Source organism: Mya arenaria, chromosome 6 (assembly GCF_026914265.1).
Source record: "Mya arenaria isolate MELC-2E11 chromosome 6, ASM2691426v1".
NCBI classification, from domain to species: Eukaryota; Metazoa; Mollusca; class Bivalvia; order Myida; family Myidae; genus Mya; species Mya arenaria.
Window position 1 is genome coordinate 14,570,547 of NC_069127.1, and position 19,386 is coordinate 14,589,932.

At 35.5% G+C, this 19,386-nt stretch overlaps 1 protein-coding gene across 3 annotated transcripts in view; it reads left to right on the top strand.

Annotated features, from left to right (window-relative positions):
• Positions 1-19,386, top strand: part of LOC128237277 (E3 ubiquitin-protein ligase rnf213-alpha-like) — a 136,364-nt gene that overhangs the window by 111,729 nt on the left and 5,249 nt on the right. For all 3 annotated transcript variants that reach the window (XM_052952649.1, XM_052952648.1, XM_052952650.1), the window contains exons 69-95: positions 1,130-1,323; positions 1,486-1,591; positions 4,018-4,118; positions 4,310-4,498; positions 4,893-5,144; positions 5,733-5,859; positions 5,989-6,266; positions 6,438-6,555; positions 6,895-7,011; positions 7,353-7,463; positions 7,797-7,850; positions 8,035-8,226; positions 8,540-8,633; positions 9,127-9,161; positions 10,425-10,522; positions 10,770-10,914; positions 11,505-11,676; positions 11,824-11,924; positions 12,377-12,434; positions 12,667-12,863; positions 13,184-13,313; positions 13,545-13,631; positions 14,511-14,700; positions 14,913-15,141; positions 15,370-15,444; positions 15,633-15,824; positions 17,665-17,763. In XM_052952649.1, the coding sequence (XP_052808609.1) occupies positions 1,130-1,323; positions 1,486-1,591; positions 4,018-4,118; positions 4,310-4,498; positions 4,893-5,144; positions 5,733-5,859; positions 5,989-6,266; positions 6,438-6,555; positions 6,895-7,011; positions 7,353-7,463; positions 7,797-7,850; positions 8,035-8,226; positions 8,540-8,633; positions 9,127-9,161; positions 10,425-10,522; positions 10,770-10,914; positions 11,505-11,676; positions 11,824-11,924; positions 12,377-12,434; positions 12,667-12,863; positions 13,184-13,313; positions 13,545-13,631; positions 14,511-14,700; positions 14,913-15,141; positions 15,370-15,444; positions 15,633-15,824; positions 17,665-17,763 (3,741 nt within the window). The remainder of the gene's footprint in view (positions 1-1,129; positions 1,324-1,485; positions 1,592-4,017; positions 4,119-4,309; positions 4,499-4,892; positions 5,145-5,732; positions 5,860-5,988; positions 6,267-6,437; positions 6,556-6,894; positions 7,012-7,352; positions 7,464-7,796; positions 7,851-8,034; positions 8,227-8,539; positions 8,634-9,126; positions 9,162-10,424; positions 10,523-10,769; positions 10,915-11,504; positions 11,677-11,823; positions 11,925-12,376; positions 12,435-12,666; positions 12,864-13,183; positions 13,314-13,544; positions 13,632-14,510; positions 14,701-14,912; positions 15,142-15,369; positions 15,445-15,632; positions 15,825-17,664; positions 17,764-19,386) is intronic.

Consider the following 19,386-nt stretch of genomic DNA (forward strand, 5'->3'; position numbering starts at 1 on the left):
AGCTAGGTTTGACATTTAGTGGCCAAACTTGGTATATAGGAAGGGTTTATGAAGACCTTTCATGGGATTGCGTTCGAGGCCCCTAGGATCAAGGTCAAGGTTTACGTTACTATTAATAGAAAAATGGTTGGTATTAAATAACTTAAGTAAGGGTTGACGTATTGCGAGCAAACTTGGTATATATAACGAGTTTGTATAGACCTTTCATGAGATTGAGTTTTGGGCCCGCGAGTTATGGGCACTTTTTAATATATTTTTTATTGTTTTTGACAGGCACATACATCATTATTGTTTTTACTTCTAAGTCAAAGCGGCCTAGTCGAGTGCGCTGTCTTACGACTGTTGTATCATATATAGTTACGTTTTTAAGCAGAGAGTAACAGATATATTAATACAAAATTGGTGCTGAGAATTATTAGAGTTTACCAGAGTTAGATCCAGGATGTTACTTGTAGATTTTAACTTAACAACTTATTTAGAAGATGTATCAATGTATTCATTGACTATAGATGTATAGAATTGTATTGTCAAGATTAAGAATGTCTATGCACAGATTACAAGTAGAGGCTGGTATATGGTATTATCAAGCTGCTATACCTTATCAAGAAAGGAAATGTCATTTAAATGAAGTACTAGAAGATGAATATCATTTTTGTTCTTGAATGTAAATTATAAACTGATATTAGAAAAGCTTACAAAGATCGTTGATACTATGATGAAAGATCGAATATGATTAAATTGATATAATTATTCAAGTCTCAATATACCACTGTAGATAGAAAATTATCGATGTATGTATTCAAAGCTTTTGAGTTGAGAAAGACCTACTATATTCATTACGGATCACATTTATGTATTCCTCTCGCCATGTTTATTTTGTGCTATGGTGTATTCTGTAAGTGTATGATTTATATGTTGAATGACCATTAATATTATATGCATAAATCTATTTTACTTTGTGTACTCATGGACATGTATTGCATTTTGTATTCAGAAATAAACACTTAACACTTTGTAAGATTTTATGTAAAGATTTGTGTGGACATTAAACTTTTTTGTAGAAAAACTGTGGATGAAAAATGAAATTTAATGTAAAATGACAAAACAATGTACGTATTTACCATTTCAGACATTCTCTGCGTTGTGTCTGTTGATTGAGAATTTAAACCCAAAACCTCAAGAATTAAATGAAGAAGTACAGAGAGGGAAATGGCTTCATAAAGTCCATTTGTATAGACCTGTGGTCGAGAAAGTGCTCAATCTTCATTCAGAAGACCCGGCTCTGTATGGAATTCACAGTGAACCATCTGTACGAAAGGCCAAGTATGTTGATTTTCTTTCGGTTTAAAAATATAATCCTTTACAATTTATATATATATATATATATATATATATATATATATATATATATATATATATTTTGTATGTGTGTTGTAATGTTGAATACAGGTAAATTTTGAAATCTTACTTCCTCGATTATTATAGATCAACCTGGGGTCGTGTGATCGTAATGAAGCTTTTTATCGAGCATGTGTGCATCAAGGATGAAAGAGAAGCAATCACCATCAAATATTGTATGCCACTTTGGAAGGTAGGTGATATTTATACCCCCGACAAACGAAATTTGAAGGGGGTATATTGGAGTCACCCTGTGGTCGGTCGGTCGGTCGGTTTGTCGGTTGGTCTGTTGCAATTTACCTTGTCCGGAGCATAACTAAAAAATTACTAGACGGAATTTGATTCAACTTCAGACAATGGTACAGCATAATGAGAGAAAGTGCAGTGTACAATAACCATAACTCTATTCTTGCTTATTACTGAGTTATTGCCCTTTGTTACTTTTTTTGTCCGGAGTATAACTTACTGGATGGAATTCATTGGAACTTCATACAATGGTAAAGCACAATGGGAGGAAGTGCAGTGTTCAAGAACCATAACTCTACTTTGGCTAATTACTGAGTTATTGGCCTTTATTTTTGATTGTTTTGCTGTATTTTTTTCCCCAGACATTAACTTGCAAACTACTTGATGGAATTTATTAAAACTTAATACAATGGTAAAGCACAATGAGAGGAGTACAGAGTAACTGCCCTTTGTTACTTTTTTCTTGTCCGGGGCATATCTTGAAAACTATTGGATGGAATTTAATAAAACTTCATACAGTGATAGATCATAATGAGAGGGAGTGCAGTGTACAGGAACCGCAATTCTATTTCAGCATATTACAGAGTTACTGCCCTTTGTTACTTTTTCTTGTCCGGAGCATAACTTGAAAAGTATTGGATGGAATTTAATAAAACTTCATACAGTGATAGATCATTATGAGAGGAAATGTAGAGTACAGGAACCGCAATTCTATTTCAGCTAATTACAGAGTTACTGCCCTTTGTTATTTTTTCTTGTCCGGAGCATAACTTGAAAACTATTGGATGGAATTTAATAAAACTTCATACAGTAATAGATCATTATGAGAGGGAGTGCAGTGTACAGGAACCGCAATTCTATTTCAGCTAATTACCGAGTTACTGCCCTTTGTTACTTTTTCTTGTCCGGAGCAGAACTTGAAAACTATTGGATGGAATTTAATAAAACTTCATACGGTGATAGATCATAATGAGAGGGAGTGCAATGTACAGGAACCGCAATTCTATTTCAGCTAATTACAGAGTTACTGCCCTTTGTTACTTTTTCTTGTCCGGAGCATATCTTGAAAAGTATTGGATGGAATTTAATAAAACTTCATACAGTGATAGGTCATAATGAGAGGGAGTGCAATGTACAGGAACCACAATTTTATTTCAGCTAATTACAGAGTAACTGCCCTTTGTTATTTTTTCTTGTCCGTAGCATATCTTGAAAACTATTCGATGGAATTTAAAAAGACTTCATACATTGATAGATCATAATGAGAGGGAGTGCAGTGTACAGGAACCGCAATTCTATTTCACCTTATTACAGAGTTACTGCCCTTTGTTACTTTTTCTTGTCCGGAGCATAACTTGAAAACTACAAAACTTCATACAGTGATAGATCATAATGAGAGGGAGTGCAGTGTACAGGAACCGCAATTCTATTTCAGCTAATTACAGAGTTATTGCCCTTTGTTACTTTTTCTTGTCCAGAGCATAACTTGAGAACTTTTGGATGGAATTTAATAAAACTCATACAGTGATAGATCATAATGAGAGGAAGTGCAGTGTACAGGAACTGCAATTCTTTTTCAGCCAATTACAGAGTAATTGCTCTTTGTTACTTTTTTCTTGTCTGGAGCATAACTTGAAAACTATTGGATGAAATTTAATAAAACTTCATACAGTGATAGATCATAATGAGAGGGAGTGTAGTGTACAGGACCCGCAATTCTATTTCAGCTAATTACAGAGTTATTGCTCTTTGTTACTTTTTCTTGTCCGGAGCATAACTTGAAAACTATTTGATGGAATTAAATAAATCTTCATACAGTGATTGATCATAATGAGAGTAGATCATAATGAGAGGAAGTGTAGTGTACAGGAATTGCAATTCTATTTCAGCCAATTACAGAGTCATTGCCCTTTGTTACGTTTTTCTTGTCTGGAACATAACTTGAAAACTACCAGATGGAATGTTATAAAACTTTATACAAAGGTTCAGCACAATGAGAAGGAGTTCAGTGTACATGAATCACTACACTTTTTTAGCAAATTACAGAGTTATTGCCTTTTTCTGTGTTTTTTGTTGTCAAACTTTTTGTCTGGACAGTAACATGAAAACAACTAGATGGACTAGCATAAAACTTCATACAATGATAAATCATAATGAGAGGCGGCGTTCGGGGGTATTAATCACCTTCAGTGATAGCTCTAGTTCTACTGTTATCAATTTTTTTACTTATTTTGAAAATCATGTTAACCTTGTGAAAGAAATGGTGTATTAGATGACGAAGTTGTGCAAAAAGTGCATGGGCGCTCGTGTTGGCTTGTTGTGTTCTTGTTGTGCTCTTCTTTTATTAACCATACCTTGCCTTTCCGAATGCAGATACTGGGAGAAGAAGTTGACATGAAAGAACAAAAATCCTTAGAAGGCGTTGAGAAATTTTTAAAAGCGTGCAACCAAAATGCATTGAAGACATTTAATGGGTAATTTATAAAGATAATGAATAATACCACCATTCACATAAAATGCATATGCTTATAAACAGGGTTGTGCCTAATGTTTCTTTAAAAAACACCTTTGTTTATGAATACTGGATATCTTTTCTTTGCAAACTGCATTGAGGTTCTCAACGCTGTTTCTGAGAGCATTTTACTATTGGCTTGTCAATTTCCAGAGCGGAGATTAAATGCTGTAGATGTGAACAGAAGCTAGAAGGCCCGCCAGTTACCTTACCTTGCAAGAACAAAGATGTACTTTGTGATGCCTGCCTTCGAGAAATGAAAGCTCTCGACCATGATGTGTGCCCTAAATGTCACGAAAATTTAGGGCAAGAGTGGCAACCGTTACATATGAAAGAGAAAAGGTAAAATAGATGTGTAGTTTTACAGTTTTTAGCTACAGTTTAATGCGTAAAGTTATGATAATAACTTAAAGTGAAACAGTCGAGTTTCAACATGCAAATTATGGCTAGATTTATGACTTACCATTTTATAATTCATATAGGGGATGTCATGCATTAATATCATGCATACATTTGTCAATTGTTATGGCCTCTTTTTAGTTTAAATTTGAAAGTGCGTGTTTGTTATTCTTTTGAATGCAATGTTCTTTGGCTGAGAGTGAAGAATAATTGTTGTTTGTTGCTGTAATCCAATGCCAATGGTAATGGAAGTTAAACATGCATATGGAAATTAAAACACCCAACAGCTGTTTCCAATCATGTTCTTTTAAACAATAATTTATTTCTATTATGACAGCAAAGAAAGAGGGCAGCTCATCCAATACCAGAAGAGGTGTAACACCTTCTTCATGGATGTTGTCGCTCAACTCTGTTTTTCTGACGGACAACCACCGTCACGCAATGTGTTGGACAAGTTGCTTGGATACGTCACCTGCTCGGCAAGAGATAGTCCTCTGCGGTTTACAAAGAACATGACTATTTTTGAGACGGGACTGGACCCTAACCCAGTCTTTAGATCATTCCTTCTACAGTTGATGCTGAAATCTAGGTAAAGCAAAACGTTTCTCATATATTCGACTCAAAAGTAATATTTCTATACATCTGGGATCGTATTTATGAAGCATTTTAGTAAACATTTTCAACCGATTGCAAAGGTCTTTTTTATACTCCTCGTTTACCTCTTGTTGATTCATAGTAGTAAGCTTGTTCTTCGGTTTGCCAAAATATCACACACGTTTTACAACGCAGTAGGCATATCTTTGTGTTAAGATTCACTATGTTTTGATTGGGGGAAATGTATAACGGTTTTCAGAGGTATAGGCGTTCCCTTCTTAGATTGTCTCGGAGTTGTGGTGAGATGTTTGATCAAATTACGGGTACGCAAAGGACATCAATCTTTCAGTGTTTTCAATTCTATTTTAATTTTAAGTGTGTACCGGATCCTCTATAACAACATTGCTTCTTGTGAAACCAATTTCCTGACAAGTAGTTTTGTTGTTCAATGGCCGTTTGACCCGAAAATATATGTTTATTTTCTTCGCATTTTTGCATGTTATTTTTTCCTCTTAGTTTTTGAAGGAGTTCTAGTTGTGTTTTGACTATTTATAACTTAAAAAATGATATTATGTATTTACAGTGAAGAAGAGTTTGTGAATGAAAGCCTGAAAATATACATCAAGCAGGCTCAAATTTTTTTCCGAAAAGAACCAACCGTACAACAGAATCTGGTTGACCTTAGTCTACTAATTATTCAGTGTTTAGAGGTATGAGCACAGATAAAATACTGTTTTGGATATTTACAGGAACGTTTATGTCATGCATATCTGATCCATTATGGCACATTCACAAATCACTTAAACCTATTAGTTTCTTGTACTACAATAAACTTTCAGGATACAATGCTTCAAAAATGGCTCGGACAACACATGCATAGTTGGTCTTATGTTATCCATCTTCTGGAAACTGCTGGCGACAGCCTTGTTGACAATCAACTTACGATCGAGAAACTGTATAGTATCGCCAGAACACGTGTTGGCCTTTCCCAAGCTGCGAGAGTGATTGCCGACATTGTGAACGCAGGAACTGAGCTTCAGACACTTACCAATGAACAGCGAAATGTGATTGACTCTGCGAAACAACTTTGCACAGCTTCTCAGTTGAAGTGGCCAAAGTAATTGTTAAATTTACGTTAAATAAATATATCAATTGGGCAACACTTAAAAGGTCTAAGTGATGCTCGTGTTACTTAATGTATTTATGTTTTTATGGTATGGACCAACTTTTTCAAGTAACATTGCGATTTATAATTAAGAATTTGTATGTTCTGATGTCCCATCTTCAGGATATTTCTTGCGAAGCACCTGTGTCGCTACTACGGTATTGACGTTTACCAGTCCATATGTCGACATCGTACCACGCTGCTGAGGTGGATCGTGATTGAGGAGTTGGAAAGAGATCAGGTAACAAAGACATTATATATAAATAATCAGCTGGCCTTTTTCGAAAATACTGTCATAGCCATTATGTTGTCTTTGTCGTTCTGCTTGTTGGTGTAATGCAGAAACTGGAATGTCGCACACAACCAGAGACGTAAGCGCAGGTACATTACAAGACCCGTCACTGGCTTAAATGTGCGTCGTTATATAAAAAAAATGGATAATAATTTACATGTCTTCGTGCTGATGTGTAGCATTGTTGATAATTATAAAGTTCTATAAGTATGAAATACAATAAGGTAGTTGGGAGACATTTGTTTTTTCTATCCACTCCTTGAAATGTCACAATGTTTTTTTTTGTAGACGCAAGAGGTGTCAGACCGCTATGTTGTGTGTGGAGATGGCTATGTTGAGATCAGGGAGGCACTGTCACAAGTTATCCTGGGAGAGGACATCGGCATCCTGGAAGATCAACTACAGGTACATGATGGTTGTAGCTATATGTTATGGAGTTGTTTGGGTTTGGTTTAGTCTCAATAGTATGGCTTACATTGTTGACTGTATATGCGATTATGTGTAGCCCAGTAGTGACTACTGAGACTGAGTCAGTTTACTACTTAGACGGAGTCATTTGTCTACTTGACTACTTTGACTGAGTCTGTTGACCACTAATACTAAGCTAGGCATTTCGTGCTTGTGATTATTTTATATGAAGCTTAGAAATTAGCAGATTTTAGCATAAATCCAGATTGTCATTACAAGTATGCCTATTATAATTACAAGTGTGACTATTATTACTATTAAACATGGTTGTTTTATAGGAGCTGCGCACCACAGGAGGTCGTGTCGATACATATCTACAGCTAGCTGTACATAGAGAGATATCATGCTCATATGTCCGTTCAATAGAGAAAAGAACGGCCACTCCAAAGGTAGAAGTTGCAAGATATAATTTAAATTAATATATGATATTTGTCTAATAGAATGAGAATTTTGTACAATACAGGTAATATATAATCGCTTTTTGTTAGATGACTTCGACTCATAGACCTTTTATTTTGATAAAGGTACATCTTAAGTTAATCAAAATTTAATACTATGTTTTATTTATGCATATGGAAATGAATTATTTAAATGTTTGGTTGTGTTATGTTAAATATTATATAAATCTAAACTGCCTTTTAATACAAGTCTTCTATACCATGTATGATAAATAAAAGAAATAATAACCAAATACTTGTGACTTTTTCGTTTAAATATTTTAGTCACTCCAAAAGATCGCAACGTTTCTTGAAGCAACGCAAAGTCAACGAAATAAGGTAAGTTTGGTTCAGTCGCAATACTTCTTGTGTCATAAGACATGTCAAACAAGGTTATTCATCTCCACACAATAACCAACATGCTTTAATGCTGAAACTCTAGCGCAGTATGTAAAAAACATAACCTGTTGCCAAAGTGGTTAATTCTATAATGTTATTTAGTTGTGAATATCCTATTCTACAGCCAATATTACGCCTCATGATGAGTAATGAACTTGAACCCCGACACTTGGTGACAGTTCAAGGATCTGATACAAGACGACAAGGCCTTCAATGTTTGATCGTACATTTTATGACGGTGTTGTCACAACTGAATGGAGCCAGAACCCTTCTTCATCTGCTTCTTGCAATGAGTAAAGGGGATCAGTCTATACGGGTATAGTTTCAGATTTTGCTCAGTACTTAATGCTGTCAATGCATCCAAATTTATCGTCAACAAAAGCAAAACGATGTATTTTGAAAATAATTGTAGAAGCCATGTTGTACAACTGTTTAAAATCTCTCAAAGGTACGGAAACGCTTTTATGAATGTTGAAAAGATAATACCCTGTTCTAAAAAATGCATATCTTTTTTAGTTCCTGGGCATAATAAATGACTAAGTTTCAACGTTTATCATAATGGTGAATGTCCGTGTTACTCAACGAATAAAAATGTTTGCCGATATAACTTATTTACTATTTTCTATAAGGGTATGTTTCTGCCGACAATGCCACAAGATGATTTTGCTGAAATCCAGGAAGTTATAATGGCCAATCCTGGAGGAGAAAATCCAGTATTTTATCGTATGTATATTGCTTGGTTTATGTGAAACATAATTACCTCCTTTTTCTAATTAGAATTAGGTTTGCAACTTCGGATTAATGTTTAGGATTAACCCTGAAATCAGGATTGAAAGGTTAAACTTCAGACCATCGTACAGTTGTAGATATTGTTGTTTGCTTACACAATTCCATAAAAAAAGTAAAAAGTACCTTGAAATGAATATGATACAATTAAGAAAGGGATCTAAGTCCCTTAACCCTGATTTGTTCATGAATCCTTCATATTCAAACAGACTCCACTATCTATCAAGATGGACAATTATCCACTGTTAGAACCTCTATGAAACAAAGTTTTGTGTCTTGGTCGTTAATAGGATGACAACTTAGGGACATGTTCAGTAGTCGAAATTTAAAAAAAATAAACCCTTTTTAAGGCAACAGTAATGAACACTCTGTCTTTGTCATGCCATAATAGCCTTTAATATTGTTTTTTATGTTTTCTTTCTGTTTTCAGGTTGTCCAAATGGACACCCGTATGTGATTGGAAATGTGAGTAAAGTCATTCGTAATGGTACTTGACAGAAATCTATCGTTTAGAAGGTTATACATATATTATTTATTCCTGTCAAAGAGGCAACACTTCTTCATTTTCAAATTAAATTGTTGATGAAAATTTGAAAACCATAGTGCAATCTTTTGCATTCTGGGCGTTCTGGGCGTGCTTTATTTAGTACTGGAAAATGGGCAGTTTTAGGATCATGAAGTCAAGTATGCATACTGCAACTTTGGCTGATTATCTGGATTTTTTAGTCAGTATCATGTAGATTCAAACGCATACTCGCGTAAAGGGAGCTACCCGCTTGTATGTGATAAATAAATGGTGTTAAATTTAGGTAAATGCCAATGGTTATTGCTATTTTTTTAAAAGCAAGTATTTATGTTTGGTATATTTTGTATTGGCAAAGCCATAGTTAGTTCGTTTGTTGCTCTTACCACAAGACCTCCATTATTATGTCCCCTTCGAATAGGTGGTGGTATATGTGCTTTGCACATGTTGGTCGGTCGGTCGGAAGGCCGGTCGTCGGTTGGTCCGTCGGTAGACCAAAGCTTGTCCGAGTGATACCTCAACGGTTCCTGGAAATTGAACGCAAAAAGCTTGTAAGTGTGATAACTCAACAATGCCTGCACCCATGGCCCTCAAACTTGACAATTAGGTTGGAGGTGACCAGAAGATGGCCCCTATGGATTTTGAGGTCGTAGAGTCAAAGGTCATATTTACTTATTCCCTGCTACTAAGAGGAAACATTTTTATCTGCAAATATAAGTCATCATCTGAACATGATTAAAGACTTTATCTACTATTCTCACACTGAGGTTCCTGTGTCTAAACATTTTACAGTGATTGAACAAAAACAGAATTTCATTACCACGTTCTTGAATCTTGACCCACTGACTTTAAAATCAATAGGTGTCATCTGCTGGTCATTACTAACCTGCTTACCCAATTCAGGGGCCTCAAAATTAAAAGGGTTAATATGCAGATCATTGCCAACCTGGCCTTGAACGTATCTTAGCCTAAGTTTTATTCAGTTATTGCACTTCGGTCCGCGGGGACGGACGGATTGATAGACGGTATGAGTACTATATGCCGACCTTCTGGGGCATAAACGTTCAAGATATGTTACTGGTCCCCCTTTTTAGTGAAGAAAAAACAGATGAGGAACAGTCTTGTTTTTATGATGATGTAAAAGCATTTTTAAAAAATATATTTAAGCTTATTTGAAGCATTTCCAATCATTTGATGTATTTTAGTGCGGGAGACCATATCAAGTTGCAAAATGTAAAGATTGCGGTGCTGATATCGGCGGTCAAGGTCACGTGGCTTTACCAGGGAATGCTGTACATGCCGGGTATTGAACATCAGTATCATATTTTATAAGATATTGAGACATGAATCGTGTAAATTTGATTGCAAATATGCAACATAATTATAACATTTATTTAGATGATTTTTTTTATTTGATATTTTATAAGTGATTCCTGTGTTACAACAATAGGGTTTAGATAGGAAATCTTATATTTTGAATAATCATCTGTCAGCCATTATAAATATGTTTGTACTTGAACATTAATGTCTTGCTTTCCACATCATTGTAGTGGAGACAACACAATGCATGGCCACATTTTGGGTCGGGCGGTACCCAATGCACCCCTACGACCAGAGAGGGAGCTGTCAGCTCTACACTGCTGTGTGATCCGATTGTTGCTACACATGTCCATGCTCATCGGTCCTCCTCAACACGTTCGTTTTTCAGTTTACTAATAACTTTTTGTATCTATTCAGATTATAAATTTAAAAAAAAAAAAAAAAAATAGGCCACATTGTCATCATGGTTTGCCTAATCCAGAGGATGTGATGCTAATTGAATACTTAGTCTCCCCAAATGCTATGCTGTGGGTACATTTTGTTTTTACGTGTGTATCTGGTGTCAATCCGTATGTCCGTCGTTTTGGGTGTCCACCCCTTGACAGATTTTCATGAAACACTGGTCGAATATTCACTACATCCAGACGACTTTCGGAACCTATATTCAAGGCAAGCCTGGTCAAGATCAAAATTTCAGACCATATATTTGGTGTCTGCTCCGTTTCTCCTTAACCCCTTGAGGGATTTTCATGCAACACTGAACAAATATATGAGATCGTTGGAACTACAGTCCTCCTTGGTGGAGAGGTTGGCTTTGACATTAGATTACCACTCATTTATTCATTAAACACTGGATAAATTGGCTGCTATTAGTAGGCTTATATGTTTACAGTTTGTGGTCTTATAATGGTTACTCGACCGACAAGGCCCAAGGCCTGACATATCTTGTCAAACTTTGTTCATAGATGGTTCCGATTGTCCGCCCGGACATTGAGGAAGACAAAATCCGGCATTTCTTTTGGGAGCACATTGAAACCAGCATCGGTGACCTACAGCGAGCTCTAAATAGGAGTGTAGATGACGTCCTACTGCTCATGCATTGTGTCATCCAGAATATCATGGTCAAACATAATGAAGGTAAATAACTGTCAAGAAGGTTCATTATGCTATAAATGTTTAATATCATGAAACATGCATAATATTAATTTAATGACGAATATTTAGATACTGATTTACGTAGGCTTTGTTACCATTGGTTGAATTATTTATAACTGATCTTTAAAGAAACCACTGTTGGCGGACACATCACTCACCTTCAAACCAAACAAGGGAGACAAGCATGGGAAAAACAGTTTGCTGCGGTTTACTTGCAGGATGTTTTTCAGGTGAAAATAAGTTTGATTTAAAGATCATTAGATTTTAGCTAAAAAGGTAAGAGTAAGGTCATAGCCTTAGGTATCGTTGTCGGTTTCTTCGTATTCGGCATCGGCGTTATTGTGCAGAAGTTGAATCTTGAACACAACTAAAAACAACGTTCAAAGTATCCATATAAAACTTGATGCACATGCTGTAGGAAATAATGCACACGTAGAAACGCACATAACTGTGGATTAAATATGTTTTCAGCTATGCCCCTGTTCGACTACTATCGTACTATTGTGTGAATGCCAACTCTCCTCTTCGATAATTATGTGAATATTTATTATTTAAATGAGACTTTAACTGTTTGAATCTTAAATGGCTAATTTCTACACATTAGGCACATTTGCGAATAAGTGTACAAAAGCAGTGGCAACAATGGCTAGTTTATTGACAATTGATGCTTTTAAATTTTCAGGGACTTGATCACCACCTGAAGCGTTTCAACCAAGTTATTGCTACTGATCAGAGACTAGGTGAGTGTTAATTACAATACAATATGTATACACAAACTAACTGCTACAATGGGCAAATAAATAGTCCTTAAACTATGGCTAACATATAAGGCGAATGATGTCCCTTGATCGATTGAGAAAAAGGGGCATGCATTGGCATCCGCCTGCTTAGCTTTTGGTCAGTTAGTTAAAAAAAAATGTTCTGTATTAGATTAACATTAAATTCTTAAACTCTTCCAAAATATGATTTCAGGTTCCAATCCCTTGATGTGCATTCTATATGAGACGGATACACAGCAGCAGGCCGAGGATCCCCAGCAGCTGGAGGACATTCCACGTGTATGGCGATACAGAACGCCGATATCCATAGAGCATATGAGACAAGACCTTGAAACTAGGAGTTCGTCAGGAAAGGACAGACTTTTAGTGCTGAGATTGTTCTTGAAACAGGTATTTATATTTAATGCTGAATATAGTTTACCGCAATTTATGCGTTTGTTTGTCCTTTTTTCATGCAATGGGAACATGTATGGTGCTAAAGTCTAATATATCTGAGTAAATATCAGGCATTGAAAGTTGTGTGTTTTTATTATTTTGTGAAAAATAGGTATGTGACCTTCATAACTACATAATCAATTAATTAATCAAATGAACAAACCAATTTTCATTAAAAAGAAACTGCACTGCTGCACAGGAAAACAAATATCATGGATTGTTACACAATTTCAACTGCATGTGCATACTTCATTATATATATACTTTCATTTCAGGACCACATTCTTCAGGCAATACAATACATTCCAAGCATTCTAAGTCTGCAGAGGATATTGCTGCAGAAATTCCAAAAGAAACTTGACAAAGCTGAAGCAAACACAATCCTTATGAAAGACATGATAAAAGGTTTGTTTTTCTTTTTTAAAAGGTAATAGGTAAAAGGCAGGTACATGTATATATTATTTGTTTCATTGATATCAGAAAAAAAACAATATGTTTTTTTTATGAATATGTAAAATAGATCATGTTCTAGAACTTTTCATTCATCCATCTGTGTTTCTCCATGGGATTAAAACCAAGGTTTGATGTAAAACAAATGCAGGAACTTGACTAATAATGCTTTATATTTAATTACAGAGCAACATGCCGGACCTGACACTGAAAAATGGTTGCAAGACTTTGCTCAAGCTTGGAATATAACTCGCAAGCTACTTGAACTCTACGGTTAGTCTCTCTTATGGACATATCTTGACCAAACTTGGTCTATAGGAAGAGTTTATGGATACCTTTCATGGGATTGTGTTTGGGGGTCCTAGGGTCAAGATCAAGGTCACTGTTACTTAAAAAAGAAAAACGGTTGATACTGAATAACTTTAGTTATGGTTGACATATCTTGACAAAACTTTGTATATAGGAAGAGTTTATGGATACCTTTCATGGGATTGTGTTTGGGGTCATATGGTTACGGTCAATGTCACTGTTACTAAAAATAGAAAAACGGTTAAAACTGAATAACTTTAGTTAGGGTTGACATATCTTGACCAAACATGGTCTATAGGAAGAGTTTATGGATACCTTTTTGGGATTGCGTTTGGAGTCCCTAGGGTCAAGGTCAAGGTCACTGTTACTAACAGTAGAAAAACAGTTGAAACTGAATAACTTTTGTTATGATCCACATATCCTGACTAAACTTGGTATAAAGGAAGCGTTTATAGAGATATTTCATGGGAATGCGTTCAGGGTCCATAGGTTCAAGGACAAGGTCACTGTAACTAAAATTAGAAAAAAAAACAGTTGAAACTGAATAACTTTAGTCAGGGTCCACATATCTTGACCAAACTTGGTATAAAGAAAGAGTTTATGGAGACCTGTCACGGGATTGTGTCAAGGCCAATGTCACTTTACTAAAAATAGAAAAACGGTTGAAACTGAATAACTTTAGTAAGGATGGACATATCATAACCCAACTTGTTTCTATTTTGAGCGCATGGAATTTGTTTGTGATTGTGACATTAGAAAAATCTTATCATTACATGTCAACAAGCAACAAGTGAATAGTATAAAATAAGATAATTATTTACCTATGTTTACTGTTTGTTGCAGTCTGTACAACAGAATTTGGAAGTATTGTGGTTCCAAAGCATCAGTGTGTTGAGCCAGTTTCCATGAAAACGCCTTTGTCAGTTTTCCTCCCAGCAAGCACTGAAAATGGACTTTGCTCATATGCAATGCTAGATTTGTTATTCAGAAAACAGAATGAATTCTTAGACAGCTATATGAAGGAATCTGGGAGGTAATTACATTTGATATCTATAAGGGACTGGAAATTGTTGGCACTTGCAACTTATGTTAATTAATACATATTGATACATTTGGAACTATATTTTACAAGTTTGCTTTATACTTCTATAAATGCATGTCTGCTTGAGACTGCTACTGGTATGTATGACTGCTTTGTTGTCGTATATTTAAAAACATATTAACATTAAATTATTCTGTTTTGAGGAAGCGCAACTCAATCCAGACAGTGGCTCCGATGGAGGTAACGTCGGCCCACCTGATCAGCTACAACAACGAGCAGGATATCCTACCCCTCGTCCTAGCCAACTGTCAGTACACTTTTGAGATGGGTAAGGGTACAAAGATAGAGTACGACTTTGCTGGGCTCGAACGTCAGATCATGGACAGGTTCCTCTTCTCAAAGTCCAGAATAGACATTGGATATTACTTGCAGGTATATTTTCATGCAGTATGATAACAGTGTATTATGTGTTTATTAGCGGTTGTTACTTGCTCATATTGAAAATTACTAGCAAGATTTTAAATGCATCTTGTATTTATTAATAAATTTGATAAATATTTAATATTTGTTGATAATTACTTTGGTAGTAACTTTTAACAGTTGACTATTAAGCTGATTTCTGTTATATAATTGTTTATGCATGTCGTTTGTGCTTTTTAGATTGACCAAATGGTATATCGGACAGAGTTTACAAATGCTGCAGTATTCGAAAAGTTGGAAGAAAAAATTCCACAGGTAACAGTTACTTTTATTTGTATTACATGTACAACTCAAACATTATTTTGTAACGTTATCTGACTGGTGAAGAGCAGAAACAGGTATAGTTTCATATCTGTCTGCCTTAGTTTATGCTTATATACTAGTATTTTCAAAAATTATTGTATTACATAAGTATTTCATTTATCTGTTCCCTAATTTCTCAGCAAACTTTGGGATTAGCTGTAAAGACACAGATAAGCGAAGAGATAAAGAGACTACCAGACTTGTGCCGATTTCTTGACAACCTCGACATAGCCATTAGTTTCCTCAAAACTGCAGGCGGACAGCAATCAGAAAATCTGAGCACCTTTATGGTCGAGACACTGCAGATGGAACATGCAATGACAAGTCAGAAGGTTTGTATGAGTTTTATACATTTTTTATTTGAATCGTGAAGACAGCTTTAAGATGACGTTAATTTGAAGCTGAAGTGATCGATTTACCTATGTTAAATTTACCTGTGTTGCAAGTGAAAGTAGAAAAGTTCTTTTTAAAATGATTTTTTTAGAAGTCTGGTTTGTCAATCTTAAAGAATATGACAAGACATTAAAACAAAAGATGTAAAACCTTACGAAAAAATAGAAAGAAATCTAATATCAGAATGTGTGCAAAGAATCAAATAGAAAATTCCGTCAAAACAAAGCAAGGCTCCTAAAAACAAAACCCCTTCTTAGCAGGTTATTGTTTTTTTATACCCCAATTCAAAACGGGACATACAGTGCTACCTGCGTCGGGCGGGTGGCGCTTAAGAAGCAGTTCTTAATTCAACACCAATTTCGTCACAATATGTATGGGCATAATGTCTTGGACAACATCAATAACAGCCATATCGATAGTCACTCCAAAGTATCGCCCCAAAATTATTGAAATTACCTAAAATGGGTCTTGTCCGATCAATAACTTTAGAAGCCTTTGTCCAATCATCACCAAATATGGTCAGAATGTGTATGGGAAAACTGTCTGTCAGACTCGTTGATCAGCCATATTACTAGAGTCACACAAGAGTTATCGCCCTAAAATTATTGAAATAACCTAAAATGGGTCTTGTCCGATCAATAACATAAGATGTAATGAACAAGTTTGATAAACAGCCATTTTGCTATAGTAACTCTATAGTAGGTGCCCTTAAATTATGGACATTGCATAAACTATGTATTGTCCGATCGATAACCTTAGAAGCCTTTGTTCAGTCATCACCAATTTTAATCAGAATATGTATTGGCATAATATCTTGTTATGTCTCCCCCAATAGGTCGCGAAAACATATTGTTTTTGCCCTATCCGTCAGTCCGTACGTTGCACTTCGTTTTCGCTCAGTAACTAATGAACGTTTGGGTCCTGAAGCTTCATACTTGGTATACAGGTGGTCATGTCAAGTAGAAGACCCCTATACAATAATGATTTTGAGATCAGTACGTTAAAGGTCAAGTTCGCGATGACCTTGAGGTGAAAAAACGGCTCAGTAACTAAAAGTTTCAGTTTATTTTATGAATGACATCACAATGCATCTGTCAGATAATTTCTTCCAACAAAAGTAAATCCAAGCCTAAAATACTTCAACTTTTATAGGCGTTTCTAATGCTTTTTTTGCAGAGTATATCGTCTTATGTTACAATGTAGGTTTAAAATAATTATTACTTATTAGCAGTAGTGCTCTAATTTGCAGTTTTGATGATGATATGTTATTGAATTAAGAATTTTCTTCACATTTCACTCTTAAATAAAACTTTTCGATAGCTGACCTTTAAAAAATGTGAACAAGTCCCTAAAGGCTGATATGAGCTACGCCAATGTTCGATTTCGTGATAGGAACAGGTGTCATGTTGTGAAGATTGAGATCTTAATCCCGATGGAGATGAAACCCACGACCTGTTTGGTGAGAAACGAACAAAAGATGAATATTATGAGTGACAAAATACCTGTATGTGGTTCTATAAAATAAGCATCGTTTCGCAAGAGCTGTACGCGTAAATCACTTAAATGTTTGCTGAAATTGTTCAAGTATGAATATTACATAGAACGGGATGTGAAAATTTTGACAAGAAGCGTTACAAATAGAATTTAGTTTTGTTGATCAAGAAAGGATATTTAGGGTGTACCTTTTTGGGCAAATGTATTCAACTATAAGAAGACTAATGATAACAGTTCCAAATGGTATATTGTTTCAGTCCATATTAACCATTTTTATATTTCCAGGCCCGACAGGCGTGTGAGTTCCAGCATGCCAAGTCTCTGTGGTTACTGTTGTCATACTTGAAGTCCAAGTTTATGGTCGAACATTTCACGTCAAAACAGGTACACTTTCACAATGTATAGTACTTGGGGTTCTATTGGTCAGGATTAATCTTGAAATCTGGATCGCGAGCTTTAAACTTCAGACTAGTGTTCAGATGTAAATATTGATTTTTGCTCGGACATTGGCATAAAACCGTAGGACGTTAAGAAGAAACTGATATAAATGTCATTGGAAAATTCAACGGGGCTTACGTCCCTTAACCCTGTTTTACCCGCGGCTATTTTGAATATTGTGGCTATTTTCAATACTGTTTGAACCCCTTTAGTTCTTTTTTAAAGAAAACACTTGTTAAATACAACTTATATAAATTTTGTCTGTGTTTGTGGGGTTTCCAAGGAGCAAACTATAAGAAGTTTGAAGACTAAGTATTAGACCAATTGTTACATGGTGGTTTCTGTGACCATCCTGCGTTTAACAGATGGTGTGTTTCGCTATTTTTGTCACATGGACAGCTATTTAAAATATTGGCATAATCATTTCTTTACTAAATCCTGATATTGTCATTATTTGAGTCATACAAACCTAGAGTTAATTATGAAACTAAATTATTAACTGAAAAATGGTTAACGACTGTAGCTTAATCCGCTTAAGTGCATATGCACTTACGTAAAATGAGAACAAATATGTAGGCGCAGTTCTAATGGACCTCTCAAAAGCATTCGACAGCCTGCCCCATGATCTCATCTTAGATAAGCTTAATGCATACGGTCTCTCAGCCCCAGCATGTAAACTTATGCACAGCTATCTTACAAACAAAAAGCAACGTGTCAAACTTGGTCAAATTAACAGTGAGTGGGACTCCATCCTGAAAGGCGTACCATAAGGATCAATATTAGGGCCTTTGGTTTTCAACATCTTCCTAAACGACATCTTCTACTTTATCAATAATGCAGCTTTGTATAATTATGCAGATGACAGTACTCTTTCGGTCTGTGATAAAAATCCTGATGTTGTTAAGACCACTCTTGAAAAAGAAAGTAACATTTGATAAACTGGTTTACTTCCAATCAAATGCAGGCTAACCCTGACAAATTTCGGGCAATTTCAGTTGGCTCAAGGTCTGTTAAAGAAATCAAACAATTCAATAAACTTAATCACACCATTGTTTGTGAAGAGCAAGTGAAACATTTAGTAGTTTATTGTGTCGCCTGAAAAGACGACATATAGGGGTTACTTTTGTCGGCTGCGTCGGCGGCGTCCGCGTCCCATTTTCGCTTGTCCGGGGTATATCTCCTAAACTATTAGTGGTATCAACTTTAAATTTCATATGTAGATATATCTAATTGAGTGCAAGTGCAGTGCACAAGAACTGTTACTTTTGCTTCCATATTTTTAGAGTTATTGCCCTTTGTTATTTTTCATGCTTAAAGTTTTGTCCGGGGCATATCTTGTAAAATATAAGAGTTATCAACTTGAAACTTCATATGTAGATAGATCTCATGGATGGCAAGTGCAGTGCACAATAACAGTAACTCCTGCTTTTTTAGTTTTAAAGTAATTGCCCTTTGTTAATTTTTATGCTTAAAGTTTTGTCCGCGCATATCTTGAAGAATATAAAAGGTATCAACTTGAAACTCCATAGCTAGATAGATCTCATTGAGGGCAAGTGCAGTGCATAAGAA